This window comes from Vombatus ursinus, unplaced genomic scaffold (genome assembly GCF_900497805.2).
Source record: "Vombatus ursinus unplaced genomic scaffold, bare-nosed wombat genome assembly UNPS02014817.1, whole genome shotgun sequence".
In the NCBI taxonomy this organism is placed as follows: domain Eukaryota; kingdom Metazoa; phylum Chordata; class Mammalia; order Diprotodontia; family Vombatidae; genus Vombatus; species Vombatus ursinus.
The window spans coordinates 10,889,781-10,910,557 of NW_020954595.1; the positions used below are offsets into that span (position 1 = coordinate 10,889,781).

The following is a 20,777-nucleotide window of genomic DNA, read 5'->3' on the forward strand; positions in this document are numbered from 1 at the left end:
AAGAAGCTGGAATGGGGGAGGGACATCCAGGGGTGCCCAGAGCAGGGCGTGATGTTCCATGAAGTTGAAACCAAGCAGAGCTGCGGATGGAAAATGGAGGTACCTGGAAGGTTCAGATCCCATCCCTCTCTAAAGGAAGGCATTGGGAAGAGTTTCTTGCTGTATCCTCTGGTCCTCCAATCAGAAGGGAAAAGCAACTGGGAAAGCTAAGAGGGGGTTGAGTATCAAACACTGAGTCAGTCTACATGGGGATGAGATTGTAGGTAATCAGCTTGACCTGGGAGAGGCAGAATGAACCCTGGAGTCTGAAACAAGCAGGTTCTTTTGGAAAGTGGAAAGTTACCAACCAATGTGCATTATTAAGTACCTGCTGTATGCCAGGCACATGGGATACAGTGACTAAAGGAGTTTACATTCTATTAGAATAGACACTATTTACTCATATAAACGTATGTAAACCATACACAAAGTACATACAAGGCAGTTTGGCAGGGGGATCAGGTAGGGGGATTCATGTAGGAGGCAACATTTGAGCTGATCTTTGTCTCCACTTATGGTACTTAGCAGCCTAGAAATCTTAGCACAGTGAACCCCAAGGTAAGTGTACCCCAACTTAACAGGGCCTATAATTAACTGGATTTTTTCTTGTCTTTCATGAGAAGTAATTAACTCACAAGAAGGAATCAGCGCATAGTAGGGCAAGGTGTCAATAGGACTTCGGTTAGAAAGGAACTGTCCTACGTGTGGACTTTTGTTGCTATGCTGTGAGACCAGCCGCATACAATCTGTCCTTTTGCCTCAATAATATAATAATAAGAGCTCAGAATAAAATTTGTAAGGATTCTAAGAGTCTCCATCATCCAATACAGATTCAGTTTTGTTCACTTTATTTACTGAGATGGGAAATTGGACTAACATATTTTAGGAAAATATTCAGAGAAAAAGAGGGTGAAGTAAAGAAGTTCAGCGGGGATTACGGGAAGAGATATTGGGGAGAGCCCTCCCTGCCTCTGGAGTTTGAGATGCTCAGGCTGATTCCTGGCTCTACTGCTTACTCTCTGACATGTAGGACCTTGGGCCCTTCCCTTCCCTCCTCTGGGGCTTGGTTTCCTCATCTGTCAGTGAGCTGCTTAGACTAGATAACCCCCCAATTCCCTCCCAACCCTAGATTGTTTGACCACAGAACCACCAAACCTCAGGATCCTTCTAGTCCATATGGGACCAATAGATGACCTCCAGCATGACCTCCAGCATGACTTTCCCAGGGCTGACCAACTGGCCAGAGACCCTCTTCCATATCAGGTGCAGAGGGATCCCTTGAGCCTGAGGATTCAAACCAACTCCTTTCATTCAAATCATATTCCAATATGCTCAAGTAGAAACAATTCTCAACGTGTCTAAAAAGCAGTTTGTGAAGATAAAAACAAATAAAAGCTACTGGCAGGGAAGCTCCCTGGGGCCGTGAGCTCTCCGCCAAAATCCTAAAAACTGCTTTTATAGTCCTCCCGCCAAACGCCCACAGTCAACTCAGGTCAGTCCAACTACAGCAAAGTGAACTCCCCCTGCCCCAGCTTGTTGCCGCCAGCGCCTTGTTTGCCACAGTCTTGGCTGGTGCTAAAGGAACATGGCGGGCGAACCCCCATCTCCCCAATTCCACCAGGATCCTGTCCCAGAACACAGACTCTGCAGACCTCTGGTGAGGAGGAAGCCACTTTCTCCTGGAGAAGCCCTTCCTGCATTGAGTCAGCTCTGGGGTAGGAAACTTTTCCTTACCCGCCAATGTGCAATCCCTTAGGCAGCATCTACTTTTCTCTGCACCACCTGAAGTCGCCACTCCTCAAATTGAGGGCACCATAGTAAGACTGGCATTAATATTACATTTGATATCAGTAATGAAGGTTGGGGCAGCTAGGTGGCGATGGTGCATAGAGCACCGGCCCTGGAGTCAAGAGGACCTGAATTCAAATCCAGCCTCAGACACTTGATGCTTACTAGCTGTGTGACCCTGGGCAAGTCACTTAACCCCATTGCCTAGCCAAAACTAAAAAAAAAAAAAAAAGAGTCAGGGAGGAGGAAAAAATGCTTGTCACCAATCTACATCCCTTAGAGAGAACCATTTTTAATAAATCATCAGGCATTTATTAGACACTTTTAACTGTTGACCAAGACTATGCCAAGCCCTGGAGATACAAAGAAATTCCCTCTCCCCCAAAAAAGTCTCTACCCTCAAGGACCTGACATTCTGATGGGGGAAACAACATGTCTTACGTAAGAGGCCAATACACCTCAACCCCTGTTAATAGAACCCACAGGATACTCTGTACTTGAGTCCCTTCACCTCATTGAGTTACAGAATCAAAGATATAAACTTGGCTTGGACAAGGCCTAGACACCTCTATTAAATCTGTCAGTCACTCAAAGGAGTAAACAAGGTATGGATTTAATTAAAACAGATGGCACCACACAGGAAATGTCTTGTGGTTGGTTGAAGAATATCAGTCACACCTTGTAGGACTTGAATAAAACACTGACCAGTCCAGAGTCCAGAATTCCAATAGCAACCAGCTTTGGGTAGAGTAACTCTTGCCAAGCCCTTGAGATGGAATCACTTGGGAGAAAAAGAGACCCCTCTATGCCCTCTCTCCATCCCCACCTTCCCCAGAAGATGACTTGGTGAACATTCAAAGTTGGGAGACTTGGATTTCCCATTGGCATCATCAGGAGCTCTGAGACACCCAGAGAGGCCAATGGCCCTCCCAGAGGTGGAGGACAGGCCTAATTACTCTTTCTCCTTCCCTTTTATTCCTGTGTGGTCAATTCTTGATGGCCCAGCTCTTGAGATCTCCCTTCTTCTCTTAGCCTCTCTCAAAAACTGTCTCTAAGACGTCCAGGGCATGACTTAGTTTCATCTTCCTGCTCAAAGATGGAAACAGCCCCAAATCATTCTCATGCTTGTTGTCCGTCTGAACTCCAAATTCCAAGCTATCGGTCCATTAAAATTCTGTTGCATATATAGGAATATGTACTCAGTCTGTGTACATGCAATATGGCACATGTAACATGTAGAGCAATTCAAGCTGCCTATGGAGGAGATGGAAGGTGATCTGTGAGGGAAGCACCAGCAGGTTAGGAGACCAGGCAAGGGGACCACTCCCACAGAGTGTAGCATCGGAGCAGAGCCTTGAAGGAAGCCAGGGATCCTCAGAGGCAGGGGCAAAGATGAGAAGCATCCTAAGCATGCAGGACAGCAGGGTGCAAAATGCATGATTCAGTTGTCTAAGAATAACCTCAGAAACACTGAAGGAGCTGTCCAGAGAAAGCAGGTGCTGACAGAAAGGGCAGTTGTGTTTTTGTGTAGTGGGACGATTTTGTTTCTACACATTTTTTGTGGTTGTTGGGTTTTTTGTTTGTTTTTAGTTTTTGTAAAAAGTGAGGAAAAGAGGAGGATGAAGGAGAGAGGAGAATCACTGCTATTGGTATATGAGCTCATGCTAACAGACCCCAGAGCTGCTAGTACTGATTTTGTTACGCTTTCTCTGCTGAGGGGCACGATCTTTGGACTGGAAAGGGCAGAATAAAAATGGCGGAGTCAATGCCTAGGGTCCGCCTCAGAGGATACAGCTGGTGGTGATAGAGAGAAGTTGGGAAGAAGAAAGGTCAAGTTTGATGTGAGGAAGAGCTCCCTAGCAGCTCGAGCTGCCCCACCCCCAGGAGAGTGGGATGCTCTGGGAGGGTCTTCAGGCCATAATTGAATGACCAGCTCTGTGCAGGGTAGAGAGGACCAGTGTAAGGGAACTCATCGCACTACAGGTTTCTGAGGTCCCTCCAGCTCTGAGATTCTGTGATTCCATATTACTGAGTCATAGAGGGTCATGATTTACACTGCTAGAGGGAATACCCACATTGAGGAAATTACAACTTCTTGAAAGAGTGAAATCTTTATACTAAGAAAAAAAGCTTCCCCTCCCTCCCCCTCATTATAAGCGAGCATTTATGCAGCATTTTCAGGCTTACAAAGCACTATCTCATTTGATCCTCACAACAACCATGTGAAGTCAAGGCTATTATTAGCCTCATTTTATAATTGAGGAAACTGAGGCAGACAGAGGTTAAGTGGCTTGCTTAGGGTCACATGGCCAACAAGTTTCTGGGGCAAGATTTGAACTCAGATCTTCCTAACTTCAAATTCAAAGCTCTACCCACTGTGCCATCTAACTGTCCTGCTTTAAACTTCCTCAGTTTGAATCCTCCATTTCTAATCCATAGATTATTTGCTGAAATCCAAAAATCAGCAAGAGTATTGCCTACTTGACATAGTGGAAGAGTGTTACCCTTGGATTAAAAAGATTTGGGTTCTAATCCTTCCTCAGATATTTCCTGTGTGGGTGACCCTGGACAAGTCAGTCCCTTTCTGGTCCTCAGTTTCTTCATCTGTAAAATAAGGGGGTGAGGAGGATGGACTCAGACTTTCCAGGTCTCTCCAGCTTTTCTCCTACCCTCTGGTTCAGTCACCATCTAATAATTCCAAGTTCAATCATTCTCTTCTTTCCCATCCTGAAGCTTGTTCACCAGAATAGTGCACTATCTCCTGTGACACCCAGATACACACCTTCTGACAAGAACGGAATGCCCAATCATGGCATTGAGAGTGACGGCCATTGGCCTGGTGTCTGGCTTCCATTCACATCGATCATTAGAGAAGACAAAACAAGGGCAGAGGAAGAAGTCTGAGCCATTTACTCTGTTGTCTTGGAAGCCGCCCACCTTCCTCATCCCCCAGGGTCCCCTTGTGTAGGGAAGGGGGGAGGGGACGCCAGAGAGTCCAGAGAAACATGTGCAGTGATGTTCAGAAATTCCTCTGGTGATTTGGCTTTAATGGAGCAAATTTGGGGTTGGTGGAAAGGACCAAAGTCTCTGAATGAATCTTACATTTGAGATAAAGAGTGTTTAGGGCCTTCACCTCCATGAATGCTGAGGGCCTGGGCCGTATGTGGTCTCTGCTCTGGCTGGGCTTCATCTGCCGCCATCTCTGGGTAAAGCTACGGAGCTGGCTTCTCGTGAGGGCTATGGTTGGTCCTCAGGACCTCTTTATCCGTAGATTTATTAGCTTAGATGCCTGGCCTGCACTCTCCCCTGCTGCCACCTGCAGCAGTCATCAGTGTTTGCAGAGCAAACAGCCAGATTCTATAATTCTCTGACTTTATACCTGGGGATTTCAATCTATGTTCTGACATTCCCCGGAATACTGTCATGTGCCCATTCATCTGGCCTCCATTCCCGTGACCTCTCTCTCCACTCACCCTCAGTGACCCAGACGGGTGTTCAGAGCCTTGCACTCAGACCACCTGAACATGTACGATCCGGGATTTCTAACTTTGAAATTTTTCTCTCCGTTCATGACCTCCTGCCATCCCTCCTGCTTCCTCACTCCTGTGAAAATTATTCTTCTGTCCCTTTGGCCTCTGGCCCCACCAACCCTCCTCCATATCCCAGTCCACCACTCATGCTCTAACCTTGCTTCTCCTTTTCACGAGGAAGTTGGCCAGTCCAAGTAGCCCTTGTGACGGATACCCTTCACACCTTGCCTGTTGTCCAGCTTGGATCGCCCTCCCCTCAGCCCCTGCCTCTTCTAACCTATTAGACTGATGTCCCTTTAGCAATGCTTTATTCATGGTATCTCCCCAATGACACTCTCAACTCTGTGCTCATAATGTTCTACTACCCGAGCAGAACACCCAGGGGCTGGAGAAAAGAGTTCTGGCTTGTAGTATCAGGCTAACCAGAGAGATGGAGATGGACAGAGACAGAGACAGGAAAAAAGAGATCTCTGACTTGAATTTCTAATGACCTTCTTTGATACAGAAAAGCAGCAAAATCCAAGGAAATGCTGATTTCTGATTGGCCATACTAACAAGGTACAGGAATGCATGAGGATAAGAACATTCTCATCTTTCAGAAACTTCTGTTCTGACGAGATCGAGGCGATACACAGTACAGACAATTACAACAGATATTGATGATATATGCTTCAGGCAATTACCTGCAGTTAAGCATCTGTTCAGACAGGATCCAGAGCAGGGGGAGTTTTCTCAGACAGAGATGGCTAGACTTCTCCCTTTCCCAGCAAACCACAGCGGTCGGTCATAGGAAGGCTTCAGGGCTTATCACTCGATAAAAGCGACTTGTTGGCATCACAAGGGAGAGCCAAGGTCAAGGACAAGGTACAGTGCTCACCCTCTTCTGCTGCTACCTCAGTGAGTTAGGAACCAGGCTGTTTAGGTAAACTCATCCTCTGAGGTCCGGTGAATACTCAGTAAGGTCTCAGAGCTTTTGATTTTTCAAGCATTGTTTTCTCGTGTACTGCTGTCCAGAGACTCAGGTACTGGGGTTTGTTTTAACAGTTTACAAAAGAAAATAGCATTTGCTTTGTGCTTTTTTTGGTTTTGTTCTCTGTCTGGGAATGGAATAATCCAATTCCCTGAGCCTTCCTTTCCCATCTTAGTGGCTGGACCTTCTCCAGTGCCCTGGAGAAATGATGAAAGTACAGATCCAGGATCTCTCCTTATATTTTGAATGTTCTTCAATATGTATGTATTTTCTCATCCAACAGAATGTAAGCTCCCTGAGGGGAAGGATTGTGTGTTTCATTTTTGTCTCTGTGTATCCAGGGACTAGCACAGCGCCAGGCAGTCAGTGCTTAATAAATGCTTATGGATTGATTGATGACGAGCTGTGTGACCAGGAACAAGCAACTTTTGCCTTAGTTTACTGATCTGTAAAATGGAGCCAATAATACTTATGGGGACTTCCAGGGTAAGTAAAATTAGCATATATTAATAGCTTTGTGAACTTGAAAGCACTCTAAAGATGTTCATCTGTCCATTGGGAGCTTTAGGCCTACGGCCATGGTTCCTGTAGTCACATGTGTGACTAATAGGAGGCCAGAGGTCACCTGTCCCTTTTCCAGAATTGCCCATGGTGCAGGATGACCTTGTCCTCCTTGGACTCGGCAGGCATCAGGCCAGTGAGTCATGTGCCTTTGGGCCACAAGCCCCTGTGGCTCAGCGTGACAGAGACTTCTCACTGGGCAGGTGTCGTGGCCGACATCCACCAGTGGCCCCAGCGCCAGCCTGCCTGTTCAAAGGCTGCAAGCACTCAGGCAGGCAACGTTTCTCTTCCATGATTCCAGGCAATTAATGCCTCACAGAGATGAAAGGGAGGCCAACCCCCTGATTTACCTTTGATGCAGACCTGCAGATATCAGTCACGTTGCCAGGCTCAGCGGCTGCTGTTGGGATGTGACAGCAGCCCTCCCCTAAATAAATAATAAAGACTCACATTTCCAGGGTTCCTTCAGGTTTACAAGGTGTTTGACATAGATAACCTCCTTTGAGCCTCACCACCACCCTGTGAGGATATTATTATGCCCATTTATAGACAGAGGAAGGAGGCAACCTTGGCCAAATGGTGAATGCCAAGTGGGATTTGGTCTTCAGTCTCCTGATTCAAACCCAGCCCCCCAACCCCACCCTGCTCCAAATCTCCTAGATCTTCTTCCATTATACTAAGCCCTTCATAATAGCATTTTGAAACTTGACATGCAGGAAAGGCACACTCACCTAACGTGCTGAGAAGTGATGTATGCTGGACACTTAAATGGGTGCTCATCCCTCTCCTGAACCGCCATCTTGGCTGGCATCACATGTGTCATGCGTGTTCAGGTCCATGGCAAAACTGGTCGACTTGCAGTTGGCCCCACCCATTACTGAAGTACCGCGAGAGAGGGAGAGAGGGCAGCTTGGCTGTGTGTTTTTCCTGTTATCCTCATCATTGTCCTCGCCAGCTCGTCCTCATCCTCACCAGCTTTGTGTCATTATGTTTATTGGAATAAGAAATGGTCCTTGGACGAGTTGTCATCTTCCAATTATGTTTTGTCCTCTGTGAACTTACACAGGCGGATCAAGTGATTGCTTCTGGTAATTGAAAGACAACATCGAGGTACAGGCTTGTCACCCGGGAGCTTAATGAAGGCCTCATTGGCCAATCACGATGGGTCGGCCCGCCTGAACGTGAAGGAGAAACAGATTTAGGCCTTTTAAGAGCAGAATTAATTCTTTGTTCTTTATATTAAAATGAGATTTAAAAGGAATCAGTTCATAAGACCCCCTCACTGTTGTAAGCTCAATGAATCTTGTTAGAAAAAGCCTTTCCTTGAACCCTGTGCCAGGTAGCTCCATGAACTGGTAACAGTAGGAATTGACTAGCGAATAGGGATTTTCCATTCATTGGCCTCATGTCCTCAGCCTCAAGCACACTCAGTTAAGTTTAGTTGTTTTTCAGTCCTGTCTGACTCTTCTTGATCCCATTTGGGGTTTTCTTGGCAAAGATACTGGAATGGTTTGCCATTTCCTTCTCATTTTACAGATGAGGAGACTGAGGCAAACAGGGTTAAGGGATTTGCCCAGAGCCACACAGAAAGTAAGTGTCTGAGGGTGGATATGAAACTGGGTGTTCCTGGTTCCAATTCTGTAGCTCTATCCACTATGCCATCTAGCTGGCTGACACATAGTAGGTACTTAATAAATGCTTTTTGTTTAATTGATTTTCTTCTTGAAAAAATCCACTTCAGTTTTAAACCTGAGAAGGAAGAAGTGTTCTTCAGTGCTTGGACATTTCCTATGTCCTTATTTACAGATACTCCAGTCCATTTAAAAGTCCATTAATTTTGTTTATGAGCCAAAGATTGGTGCATAATCTATAATAAATTAATGTTTTATCTTTCCAAATGGAGTCCCAATCCCATCTTCCCTCTAACTAACCATATGAAGTGGACAGGCCACTGGGCACATCAGCATTTAGCTTGCTCCTTGGCAAGATGAGAGGATGGAGCTGATCTCTTAGGCCCTTGAAGAGTCACATGTCTGTGATGCTCAGACTCTAAGCCCCAGACCCAGAACAGTTGATTTTGTCCTTGTGAGGAGAATTGGGAGCTAACATTTTGCCCTCAGTTACATCCCTGGGAAATTCCATTTTAAGCGGTGTGATGCAATCCAAACTTGATAAAAAGCTTGTTAGTGTTTCCCAGGGAGCAGGTGGAAACCAGGAGCACATGAAGGCTGGAGCCTGCCACCTCTGAGCAGCAGCAACCTGGGACAGGCTCTCTGCAGTTGCCTGAGAGGGGGCCGGCCAAGGGCTTGCATCTCCCCTCAGCATCTTCCTCTAGCGTGGGGGAAGTTGACGTTGGTTTTGCTCTGCCCTCCTCATAGGGGCACTTCATCTGATGGTGCAGATTGCAAGCCAGCCTCATCTCTTCCAACACAGCTGTTTTCCTCTCCTCCTGTAGCCCACCATAGAGCATCCCCTTGGACCGTTACTTCATCCTTGGGCTTTGCTGGGGACCAGTGTAGCCTTCAGACTGCCCAGCTGGGCAGTCTAATCTTGCCTTTTCTGATCTTCCATTGCCTGCAGGGCATCCCTTACTTAGTGTCCAGTAACTTGGCAGTCCCACAATACAAGATGGCACAGCACATGCTTCTGGCACTCTGCCCTACTCAGACCCCATCTGGAGTTTTGTAATCAGTTCTAGGCTCCATGTTTTAGGAAAGACAGTGGTATGTAACAGTCAGAGGGTGACTGAGGATGAGGATGATGAAGGGCCTCATACAGGGGCAGTGTATTGAGGGCACAGTGTATTTCTAGCCTGGAGGAGAGTTGGCTCAGATGGGGTGCAGGAATGGGGAAGATGAAGGAAGATATGAGAACTGCCTCTGAGTATCTAAAGGGCTGTCCCCCAGAAGAGAGATTACACTTGTTCTGTCTGACCCTTTTTGGTAAAAATAGAAAGAGTGAGTGGAAGTCTAAAGAGGAGCATTTAGGCTTGATGTAAAGAGCTGTTCAGAGCTGTCGTTGAGAGGGCTGGGCTGCCTGCAGGGTGCTGGGTCCTCCTCCTGGAAGGCTTTCGATCAGAGGTTGGTGAATCGTTTGTGTGGTGTTTTGTGGTGAGATCTCTTGAGTAGGGGTTGAACTAGATGACTACTGAGGCCCCATCCAGCTCTCTAAATCACTAACTTTGTCATACTCAGGAATTATTGCTATTGTTACAGAAGATGCCCGTTTCGATGTACGGCTGCTTCTGCTGTTGTCGATAGCCGGACTAAAATTGACGCTCTTTACTGCTAGCTTGCCCCCTTTCCACCATTCTGCCGTCATCACCGAGGAGGCTGAAGGGGCTGCCCCTGACGAAGGGCCATTCTGGAGTTTTCTCTGATCAATTGCTGCAGTCCAACACTTCATCACCGAGGGACCAATGACATGCTAGTAAAGACATTGCCTGCACTCCTCAGCTAGGCTTGCCCTCCCTCCCCAGGCAGTCTGTTACAGGGACCATCCTGGGAGCCTTTCCAACTTGATAGAATCACTACAGCTATAGTAACTGCAGTTCTTTGAGCTCGGAGCTTCAGAGCACAAAAGAGAAGGGAAGTCAAGTGCTTTTCCTGTTATATCTGTGATTCATATTTTCTTCCTACTCCCACCACCCTTTCTTTTCTTTCACTCACCCCACTTACCAAATTGGAATGGGGAAAAGGAACACAGTCTAGTGGGTACATTTAAAATTTTGAACATTCAAATCAGTTCATTGTCTTGTCACTTTTCTTCTTTATTTCTAAATGGACCATTGGATATGATTTCTTCGGTGCGCAGCTTTAAAAGATGATATAATAAAGTCATTCTTGAATGGAGCTATTAGGAAACCACTGGTTTTCTCTTCATCACTGGCTGGTGTAGTCTCATGCCTGCACCGTCTGAGTTTTAGAAAGCCATCTTGGCTTTGAGGCTCTCCTGAGGAATGTGACCCTATCAGGCTGGGGGAGGGGATGGTCCTGCCCCTTAGAGGGTCTGTCAGAGACCCCATGGCTGCCTTTCTTACTCTGAGATTTTCCTCAGTCATCATATTTCTCAGGCACCATTGCACACTACTTGGGGACAGAGTGTGGAACCTCTCAAATGGGTTTCTGTGCATATTTTTAAAAAAATTTATTGTAAACAATTTTCAACAAAAACATTTATCAATCTATGAAAAAGAGCAAGATAGAGGTTTGAGGAGGACCCTTCTTAATTGAATGGGAGAGACAGACACTTACCTGGACCTAGAAAAGTTATGTAAAAAATTATAATGAAAGAAATACTCTGCTTTCCAACTCCTGTTGTTTTCTCTTAATCTAGGTAAAACAGGATGAAAATAATGTAAAAAGAAAAAGAAACTGAACTTCTGCTATATATAATTTTCTCTTTAAGAAGTGGATCTATATGTATACAAGTACATATGCTTACACAATTTAATAACATAGTAACAAAATCCCTAAAACATAAATGCTCTGCTACCAAGTACATTCCCCTCAACACTTTTTATTGATTGTTAAGACAAAAGAGGGATGTGCCTTCACCTTGGCTCTGTTTCCACCCTCACCTGCTTGTGTGACCAGAGGATTGTGGCCACTCAGGGCTAGGTTTGTGTGCCTTGTGGCATCATTGTGTGTCTGAGCGTTTTGACCCTGCTCTCTTCTCCTTCCTCACAAGGCTTCTCAAGTTCTCAGAATGCCTCACTCTTCTCATCTGCACCAGGGCCGTGACATTCTGTCACTTTCATACATCAGAGTTCTTTCAGCTGTTCCCCAGTCATCAGGCACATGTTTCATTTCCATCTTTTGTGTGAATACAGATCATGCTGCTGTGAATACCACTGTGCATCTGGGTTGTTTTTCTCCATGTTCTCCACAACCCTTGGAGGTACCCACTCAGTCAGGAGTAGGCTGTCTGCGTCAAAGGGTATGAACAATCTAGCACTCTCTCCCCCATAATTCCTAGTATTTTCCAAGATGTTCCAATCCATCCTCCAGTCCACCAGTGCTGAATGTCTTCCCCGTCTTCCCACGTCCCCTCCAACAATGAGCATTCTCATCTTTTCTATATAGGTTAGATGGACCTTAGGGCTGTTTTCATTTGTCTTTCTTCTATGATTAGTTTTTCAATCTCTTTTCCAGGAATTGTTAGTAGCTTAGTTTCTCTTGAAATCTACTGATTCATAAAGAAAAAGACTTAATCTTTAATTATTCATTCCTGATGGTTAAAAAAAAAAGTCACTGACTTTGGGCTCTACCAGGAGGGAGACAATCTAACATGCTTCTGAGTCCAGCAAAAACAGACGCACTAAACAGACCAAAGATAACCTGGCCACGTGTGCAGTAGGCAGAAGACAGCTGCAGAAGGCAATGAGTCATTTTAGTGGAAAATGGGGCCTGGAGAGACCTGTTTCCTGGGTAGTCCAAGGGAGCCCAGCCAGCATCTAGCAGCCTAACCTAGAAGGAGGAGAAGGGGCAGTCTAGAAGTGAGGTATTATTTTTCATCTTTGCAAGGTTCAAAGCCCAGAAAGGGCACAGAGACAGATCCTCAGTAGAAACAGAATTCAGTATTCTCAAGGCTCAGAGGCAGAGCCACAGCCAGGGTTAGGATAATAAGAAGTCCCCTGGGACAAGATGTGATAGAGGGGGAAAGGGGTCAGGGTTGAACAGAGTGCTGAGCCTAAAGTGAAGAAGAACCAAGTTCAAATCCTACCTCAGACACTTCCTAGTTTTGTGACCTTGGAAAGTCCCTTAACTTCTCTACCTCAGCCTCAGTTTCCTCATCTATAAATACATTTGAAAATAATAGCACCTTCTCACAGGGTTTTTATAGGGATCAAATGAAATAATGTATGTAATATGCTTTGTTAACCTTAAAGCATTGTATAACTCTGAGTTATTATTGTTGTTCTAAATCTTCTAATGGTATAAGATCACTTTCTCTGGCATATAGTTAATTATTTTGGGATCAATCTTTCAGAGCCTTTAATGGACAGGAAGGGGGTGGGACATTAGCATTTAGGAAGGGACCTGAGTCAGCCTCTTTTTCTGATCTAGATGTAGAAGGAGAGAAGTAATGCTTGGAATTCTCCTTCTGAGCTTTACCATTGAGTAACCCATAAAAGAATTCAAAGGGACCTTCAAAACTGAGTTGAAGTCACCGGTTTCAGAGCCAAGATGGCAGAGTACAGGCCAGGACCCAGCTGAACTCTCCAAAATTCCCCTGCAAACAACTTTAAAATAACTCCTCAAATCAAATGGAGCAGCAGAGCCAGAAAATATTCAAAGGGAGACATTTTCCAGCCTAAGAAAACTTAGGAGGTCTGCCGGAGAGGTCTGTGACACTAAGGTGGGCACACGCCCTGAGCATGGCAAGAGCACCAGGTGTGGGCCTTGAAGGCAACAGCAGCAGCTTTGGGAGCTCTTAGCCCAAAGACAGGAAGGGGGTCAGACAAATAGTCAGCACGAGATTCCAGGGGACCCTTTGCTGGTGCTGGGTGCAACTGGCAGTGGTGGGCACATCTCTTGCCAGTAAATAGTTCTGGGTCACAGTAACAGGGTGGAGAGGAATGCTGGGGATTGGCAGCAGGGGCACTGGTCTCAGTTTCAGTGCCAAGTACTTTCAGCTGTACTTGAGGGGAGCAGGAGTCCTTCCTGGGTAAAGACCAGAAGAGCAGTGACCATACCTCTCCCATTATCATACAACCTTGGAACCACCAAAAATTTACAGATCCCCAGAACTAGCTCTAAAACAGCAACAACAACAAGAAGCCTGAAGCTTGGGACAGTGTCTCCCCACCCCCAGATGAGCAGGGCCCAACTTTAACATAAAGCTCAAAGTGAAGAAATAGGCTGGAAAAATGAGCAAATAACAAAAAAAATTGATCATAAGAATCTATTACAGTGGCAGGGAAGACCAAGACATAAACTCAGAAGAATACAGTGTGGAAATAGCTGCAATCAAAACCTCAAAGAAAAATGTTAATTGGACCCACAGCCAGCAAAAATTCCTAAAAGAGTTAAAGAAAGAGATACAAGTAATAGGGGGAAAATTGGGAAAAGAAATAAAAGTAATGCAAGATTATGAAAAGAGAATTAACAGCTTACTAAAAGAGGCACAAAAAATTACTGAAGAAAATAACACCTTAAAAAACCAGAATTGGCCTAATGTAAAAAAAAAAAGGCACAAAATTCACTGAAGAAAAGAAATTCTTTAAAAGTAGAATAGGCTAAATGGAAAAGGAGGTGCAAAAGCTTACTAGGGAAAATAATTCCTTAAAAATTACAATTGGGTTTATTTTATATCCTGCCACTTTGCTAAATTTGTTTATTATTTCAAGTAATTTTTTTGCTTGATTCTCTAGGATACTCTAAGTATACTATCATATCATCTGCAAAGAGTGATAGCTTTGTTTCTTATTTGCCTATTCTAATTCCTTCAATTTCTTTGTTTTCTCTTAGTGCTAAAGCTAACATTTCTAGTACAATAGTGAATAACAGTGTTGATAATGGACACCCTTGTTTCATCCCCAATTTTATTGGAAATGCTTCTAGCTTATCCCCATTACATATAATGTTTGCTGATGGTTTTAGATAGATGCTATCATTTTAAGGAAGACTCCATTTATTCTTATGCTCTCTAGTGTTTTAATAGGAATGGGAGTGGTATTTTGTCAAATGCTTTTTCTGCATCTATTGAGACAATCATATGATTTCTGTTAGTTTTATTATTGAATGGTATATGAATGTAATGGAATACTATTGTAATATAAGAACTTATGAGCAGGCAGACTTCAGAAAAACCTAGAAAGACTTATATGAACTGATGCAGAGTGAAATGAGCAGAACTAGGAGAAAAATGTACACAGTAACAGCCACATTGTGCAATGACTGACTTTGATAGACTTAGCTCCTCTTAGCAATGCAGAGATCTAAGACAGCTCCAAAAGACTCCTGATGGAAAATGCTATCCACACTCAGAGAAAGAACCATGGAATCTGAATGCAGATGGAAGCATACTCTTTGCTCTCCTTTTCTTTTGTTCTTTGTTTTATTTCTTCTTTCTCATGGTTCCTCCCTTAATTCTAATTCTTCTATACATCATGGCTAATGTGAAAATATGCTTAATATGAATGTATAAGTTGAGTCTGTATCAGATTACATGCTGTCTTGGGGAGAGGGGAGGAGAGGGAGAGAGAAAACTTGACTCAAAATCTTATGGAAGTGAATGTTGAAAACTAAAAATAAATAAATTATTTAAAAAAAAATATTAGAATTGGGCAAGTAGAAGCTAATGATTCCATAAGACTTCAAGAAACAATAAAACAAAGTCAAAAGAATGAAAAAAGTAGAAAATGTACTTATTGGGGAAAAAAAATCAACCTGAAAAATAGTTCAAGGAGACATCATTTAAGAATTATTGGACTACCTGAAAGCCATGATCAAAAAAAGAGCCTAGACATCATATTTCAAGAAATTATCAAGGAAAACTGCCCTGATATCTTATATCCAGAGGGTAAAATAGGAATTGAAAGAGTCCACAGATCACCTCCTGAAAGAGAGCCCAAAATGAAACTCCCAGGAATAATAGCCAAACTGCCGAGCTCCTAGGTCAAAGAGAAAATTCTACAAGCAGCCAGAAGAAAGAGTTCAAATGTCGTGGAGCCACAGCCAGGATTACACAAGATTTATCAGCTTCCGTATTAAAAGAGTGGGAGGCTTGGAATATGATGTTTTAGAAGGGTTACAACCAAGAATAACCTACCCAGCAAAACTGAATATAATCCTTAAGGAGAAAAAAAGTGGGTATTATATGAAATAGAGGATTTCCAAGCATTCCTGATGAAATGACCAGAGCTGAATAGAAAATTTGACATTCAAAAGAAGATTCCAGAAACACAAGAAGGTAAACATGGAAGAATAATCATGCGGGACTCAATAAAGTTAAATTTACATTCCTATGTCAGAAGATGATATATATAACTCCTAAGAGTGTTAATGTTCCCGTTATTAGGGAAATTAAAAGGAGTCTTCATAGACAGAAGGCATGGGTGTGAGTCAGTTATGCTGAGATGATCTCCAAATGTGTGTGTGTGTGTGTGTGTGTGTGTGTGAGAGAGAGAGAGAGAGAGAGAGAGAGAGAGCGATGGAGAGAGAGAGGTTGCCAGCCTTCTTGGCCCCCACCCAAAGACCTGGGCTCTTGCTGGTGACTGTGGCCTTGAGATGGAATGCCTTACCTCTCTTCCTGTTACCCACTGGACTCGTCTAGTCAGCCTCCTACCCTGTGCTAGGCACATAAATCTTGCATCAGTCCCTTTACAGCAGCCCTCCCACAGAAAGAGCAAGTTACTTACTGTGTTCCTGCTGAACCAGGAAAAGAGGCTGTAACCCTGTAATTAATACCAGGCCCTCAGATGATAATAGGATTTTAAGGGCTTTTCCTGGGGTCTTATAAATTTGGTGTTTATGGAAGTGTGACTGACAGCCCTGTGCCTGCAGCCTTGAGCTCTGGGCTCCCCAAATAGCCGTGTGTGTTGCAGGCCAGCAGTTCCGAAAGTCCCCCTCCCCATGGCCGCCGCCTGCCTGAGAACACCTGCAGTGTCAGCAGGGTCTTCCCGTCTGGTTTCTGAGATGGGAACAGATGGATCAGACGCTGGGGGGAAGCCACTGATGGCCATTTGATTATCGGTGCTCTTCCTCCATTACCTCAGCTTCCACTGGTCTGCTGCCTCCCAGTCAAACCCCTTTGGTGGACCTCGTTTCACTGGATCCTCCTCGAAATGCAGTGTCAGTCAGGGCAGGCTTGGTTATCCCAACTTTTGGGGGCTCCAAGTGTTGGAGCTGAAAGGGACTCAAATCGTTTAACTGCACCCCCCCATTTGTTAGAGAAGAAAATTGAGATTCAGGAAGTCCATGCTCATCACTCGGGGCGGCAGTCCTGGCACAACGCCAGCTCAGCTGGCATTCCAGCACCATAAAAAATTTGCCATCTTAGGCAGCAAAGTAATGTGAAACAGCCAAGGGGCACTGTAGTATGTTCAAAGAGCCTCAGATTTGGGATCATGGGACCCAGTTTTGCCACTTGTTCCCTGTATGATCTCGAGGAGTCACTTCAGTTCTCTGGGTCTCAGTTTCCTCATCTGTAAAATGAAGTTGTTGGACTAGATGACCTTGAAGGCCCTTCTAGCTCTCAATCTATGACCCTGTAACTTCCCCTGGGCAGGGTGTTCACCCAGGCATGCTTGACTCTGACTCTCCAGCTTAGGAACTCCTCCTATGGACTTTGGTCCCTTGTCCCACCTCCCCCTTTCACTGAGCATTCCATTGGCCTATTGGGCCTTCCAGAGGAGCCTTGACCAACTCCAGGACTCCCATCTGGGAAGCTCTCCTCCCCCTGAAGGGTCTTCTCCTGGGTTCTGTCAGCCATGGGGATTCCAGCCCCTTGCGTCTTCCTCCTCCTCCTCCTCCATCCTGCGCACCTCTCAAACTCTGCCCCTCAACCTGACATCCTTTTGGGAAGGGGGATGGGGGTTCCCAGTGAACTGTGCTGCTCATCTCTGCCTTCTACTTAGCCTACAGCAATCTCTAGGTATGTTCTCCCAGACCCTTTGATCCCTTCAGAAGTTGTTGTCTGTGGAAATAGCCAAGTTGGTATTGTTGGGTTGAGGGGAGCTGATTATTTAAGGGCCCGCAGGCCGTTGTATTCACACATGGGTAATTCAAAAGTAAAAGGAGATAGCATTCATCTGAAATTCATTTGTTCATTGGGCAGCACATACCATGTGTCTGTGCTGTACCGGGGCCATGCTGAGCACCGGGTATGGGGAAATTCTGTGCTTAAGAAGTTAATATAGCAGGCATGGTCTGACAGTGCTTCAGGTAAGCAAAGAATTATTAAATGCCTACTAAGCGACAAGTAGAGCTGGAGAGGCTATGGCAGAAACAGTCCCAGCTCTCCAAAAACCACATCCCTCCAATGCTTCATCTGTACAATTGGGAGGGGGAAGGGGCTGGGCCTGATGGGTTCAGAGGTCCTTTCCAGGTGTAGAGTTAGGATTATGTGAACATTCTATAGTGTGTGTATGTGTGTGTCTTGGGGGGAGGGGCGATGTGGGGAATGACCCCTACAGAAATAAGGAAATCCAACATAGAGAAAGGTCAGCAGAGGATGCTCAAAGGCCTGAGCTTGAGGCCAACTGCTTTGGCAGCTGTGTGGAGGGTAGATTAGAATGGGCAGAGACCTGAGGCAGGGAGACGATATAGAGGCTTTTGCCACAGTCCAGGTAAGGGGTGGGGGTGGTCCTGAGGAGGCTGGCAATGAGAGTGGAGCTCAGAGAGAGATGCATGTAATGTTGGCAGCAGCTTGAGCAGGTAGGGCTGGGATGGGAGGAGAGGGGTCCAGGGAAAGAGGAGGAAGGCTCTGGATGTCTGTTAACTGGGCATGAAAATAAATGGTTAATGGCGTCAGATGGCTGATGAGAATGGTATCATCCTCCCCTTCTCTCCCCTCCCCCAACTGCCAACTCAGGGACAGAAAGAGGAGGAAAATGGGGGAGAAATAATTAAGGAGGCCATTTGCAAAAGTATAATTAATTATACAAAAGGGGAAAGCCAGTCATTTAGCTAACATGGGGGGAGCTGTTGATGATGGAGGGGGTCTGCCCAGGAGGGTAGCTGTCTCTATCTCTAAGAGATTAAAGCTTCAGGATTATTAAAAAAGGCAGATGGGGATGTGAAGGGACTGTGCTTTCGTTAAAACGGATGGAGGCCCACAAGATAGCCATGAGCTACACGTTAATTTTCACGGCTTGTCTGCTCCTGGACGCCATCAGCTTAGAAGGAAGTTGGCAGCTGTGGTGGTGGTCTAATGCTGTTCTTAAATTAACCTTTAGGAGTCAACTCCAAGGGGTGGGAAGGTGGTGGAAGTAGAAACCCTTGGAATGTGTCTTCCCTGGGCTGAGCATCTTGTTCAGTTGAAGCTAATGAAGGTCGAGATTACCAGCCTAAGGTCTTCAGTTAGCAACCTGGTTCCTGCTTTTTTATGGACCTTTATCTTTCTTGATAGAATGTAAGCTCCTTCAGGGCAGAGACTGGTTCTCTCCTGCCTTTGTGTCTCCAGAGCTTGGCTCAGTCAGTTGTAAGAGTTTAATCAATGGTGGTTGATTGATGGTTGGATAGATGGATTGATGGTCCTTGGGCTTGTTCTCCTGGCCCTAATTTGATGGAGTACCTATGGATACTTGTGCCAGAGCCCATGGCCATTTCTGAGACCACCCGCATTGGGTGCTTTGTCATCCCTGCCCTGCTCTAACCTGACTCTTTCCTCTCTCGACTTTCTCTCTACAGCCAGTGAAACCTGCAACGACTTTCATCCCATGTTCTTCACCCATGACCGGTCCTTTGAGGAATTCTTTTGCATCTGCATCCAGCTGCTGAACAAGACATGGAAGGAGATGAGGGCAACTTCAGAAGACTTCAACAAGGCAAGGAGGGAGGGGTGCATCCAAAGGGGTGGGGGTACAGTGTCTGCCCATGAAAGAGCCAAGAGCCATTGGAAGAGCCTTTGGCTGTTTGACAAGCTTGCTTCTTGGCCATGGGAGAGAGGGGCCATGTCCTCCTTTCCATAGGAAGAGGATGAGTGGGAGAGTTTGATCTTTGGGCTTCACTGAAAGAAGAGAGAAGCTAAGTGATTGCAGCCAGCTGTGCCTCCTTAATTGTGCTTATTTCTCCTTGGATGAGTAGGATTGTGTGTGTGTGTGTACTTTAATGTGCCCCTTCTTGGTTCATGGTCACCACTGCTGCCTGTCAGCAGAATAGCACATATTTGAGTACTTTCATCGGAGCCAATTTCCCTTTGGGTCATGATATGCTATTTTCCCATTATAAGAGGGACGAGGTCTCAGAGACAGGTCTCATGGCCCTTGATTGTGCAAGTAAGTCTTCCTTGCCTCCTCATGTTGGACACTGTATCATGTGCTTCAGGGTGGAGCCAGGAGTCCATCCATTCTCTCTATCTGTAGCTCTCAGGGGGCTGCCCCAACCTCCCAGCCCCTCAGCTTCTTCTGAGGACCTAGCCTAATCAGCAGGAGTGTGACTGACTGCCAAGGGTCCTGGTGCCTTGCTCGTGCTGAAGTGGGGATGGGGACGGGGGGACAACTCAGCATGACTCTCATGTCCTCAGGTGTGGCTCTGTATTCCGCCTGTGCCTATCCTTGGCAGATATGCTTCTTGGTCATGGTCATTCCATCTTCCAGTGATGTGTCTCCTTTCTATCTGTCACTTTTTTCTGGTCCAAGGTATCCAGAGTTCTGGGTGGATGAGAAGTAATGAAAACAGAAGTAATTAAAAATAAATGAGAATCTTTAGGTAAGCCTTAATCAAATTTCAGCGTGCCAATTGAGTTTATTCAGATGAAAATTATATGCAAATACATGATCTTGTCTCCAGTGCTGGGGTGGATCTGAGATCTCCCTGATGGGCACACTGTCTCCACCTCTGCAGATTGCAGCCAATACCCATATCAAGCTGTGAAATTCCAGCCTGGCTCCCCGTGTAAGTCTTCCCCAGGGGTCCACTCAGTCTGCTCTAAGCTTCTTTTCCCAGTCATCCCTCATTCATCTAAACAATCACTTCACCTCCCTTTCTGGTCCAATAGCCCTCTCTGATGATATGCCATGGCCAACACTTACGCCTATTACCCAATGTTGTTGTGAGGAGTCAATTAAGAAGCATTTCTCAAGGACTGACGATGTGCCAGGTCCTGTGCTAGCTAAGTGCTGTCCTGCCTCAAGAAGCCTGCATCTCAATGGCATTGACAGCATATAAATGGATGGATGGATGGATGGATGGATGGATGGATGGATGGATGGATGGATGGAT

The 20,777-nt window shown here is 45.4% G+C and overlaps 1 protein-coding gene across 1 annotated transcript in view; it reads left to right on the forward strand.

Moving 5' to 3' along the window:
* Window positions 1-20,777, forward strand: part of ELMO1 (engulfment and cell motility 1) — a 333,348-nt gene that overhangs the window by 179,076 nt on the left and 133,495 nt on the right. Inside the window, exon 16 of the mRNA XM_027835911.1 lies at window positions 19,245-19,381. Within this exon, the coding sequence (XP_027691712.1) occupies window positions 19,245-19,381 (137 nt within the window). The remainder of the gene's footprint in view (window positions 1-19,244; window positions 19,382-20,777) is intronic.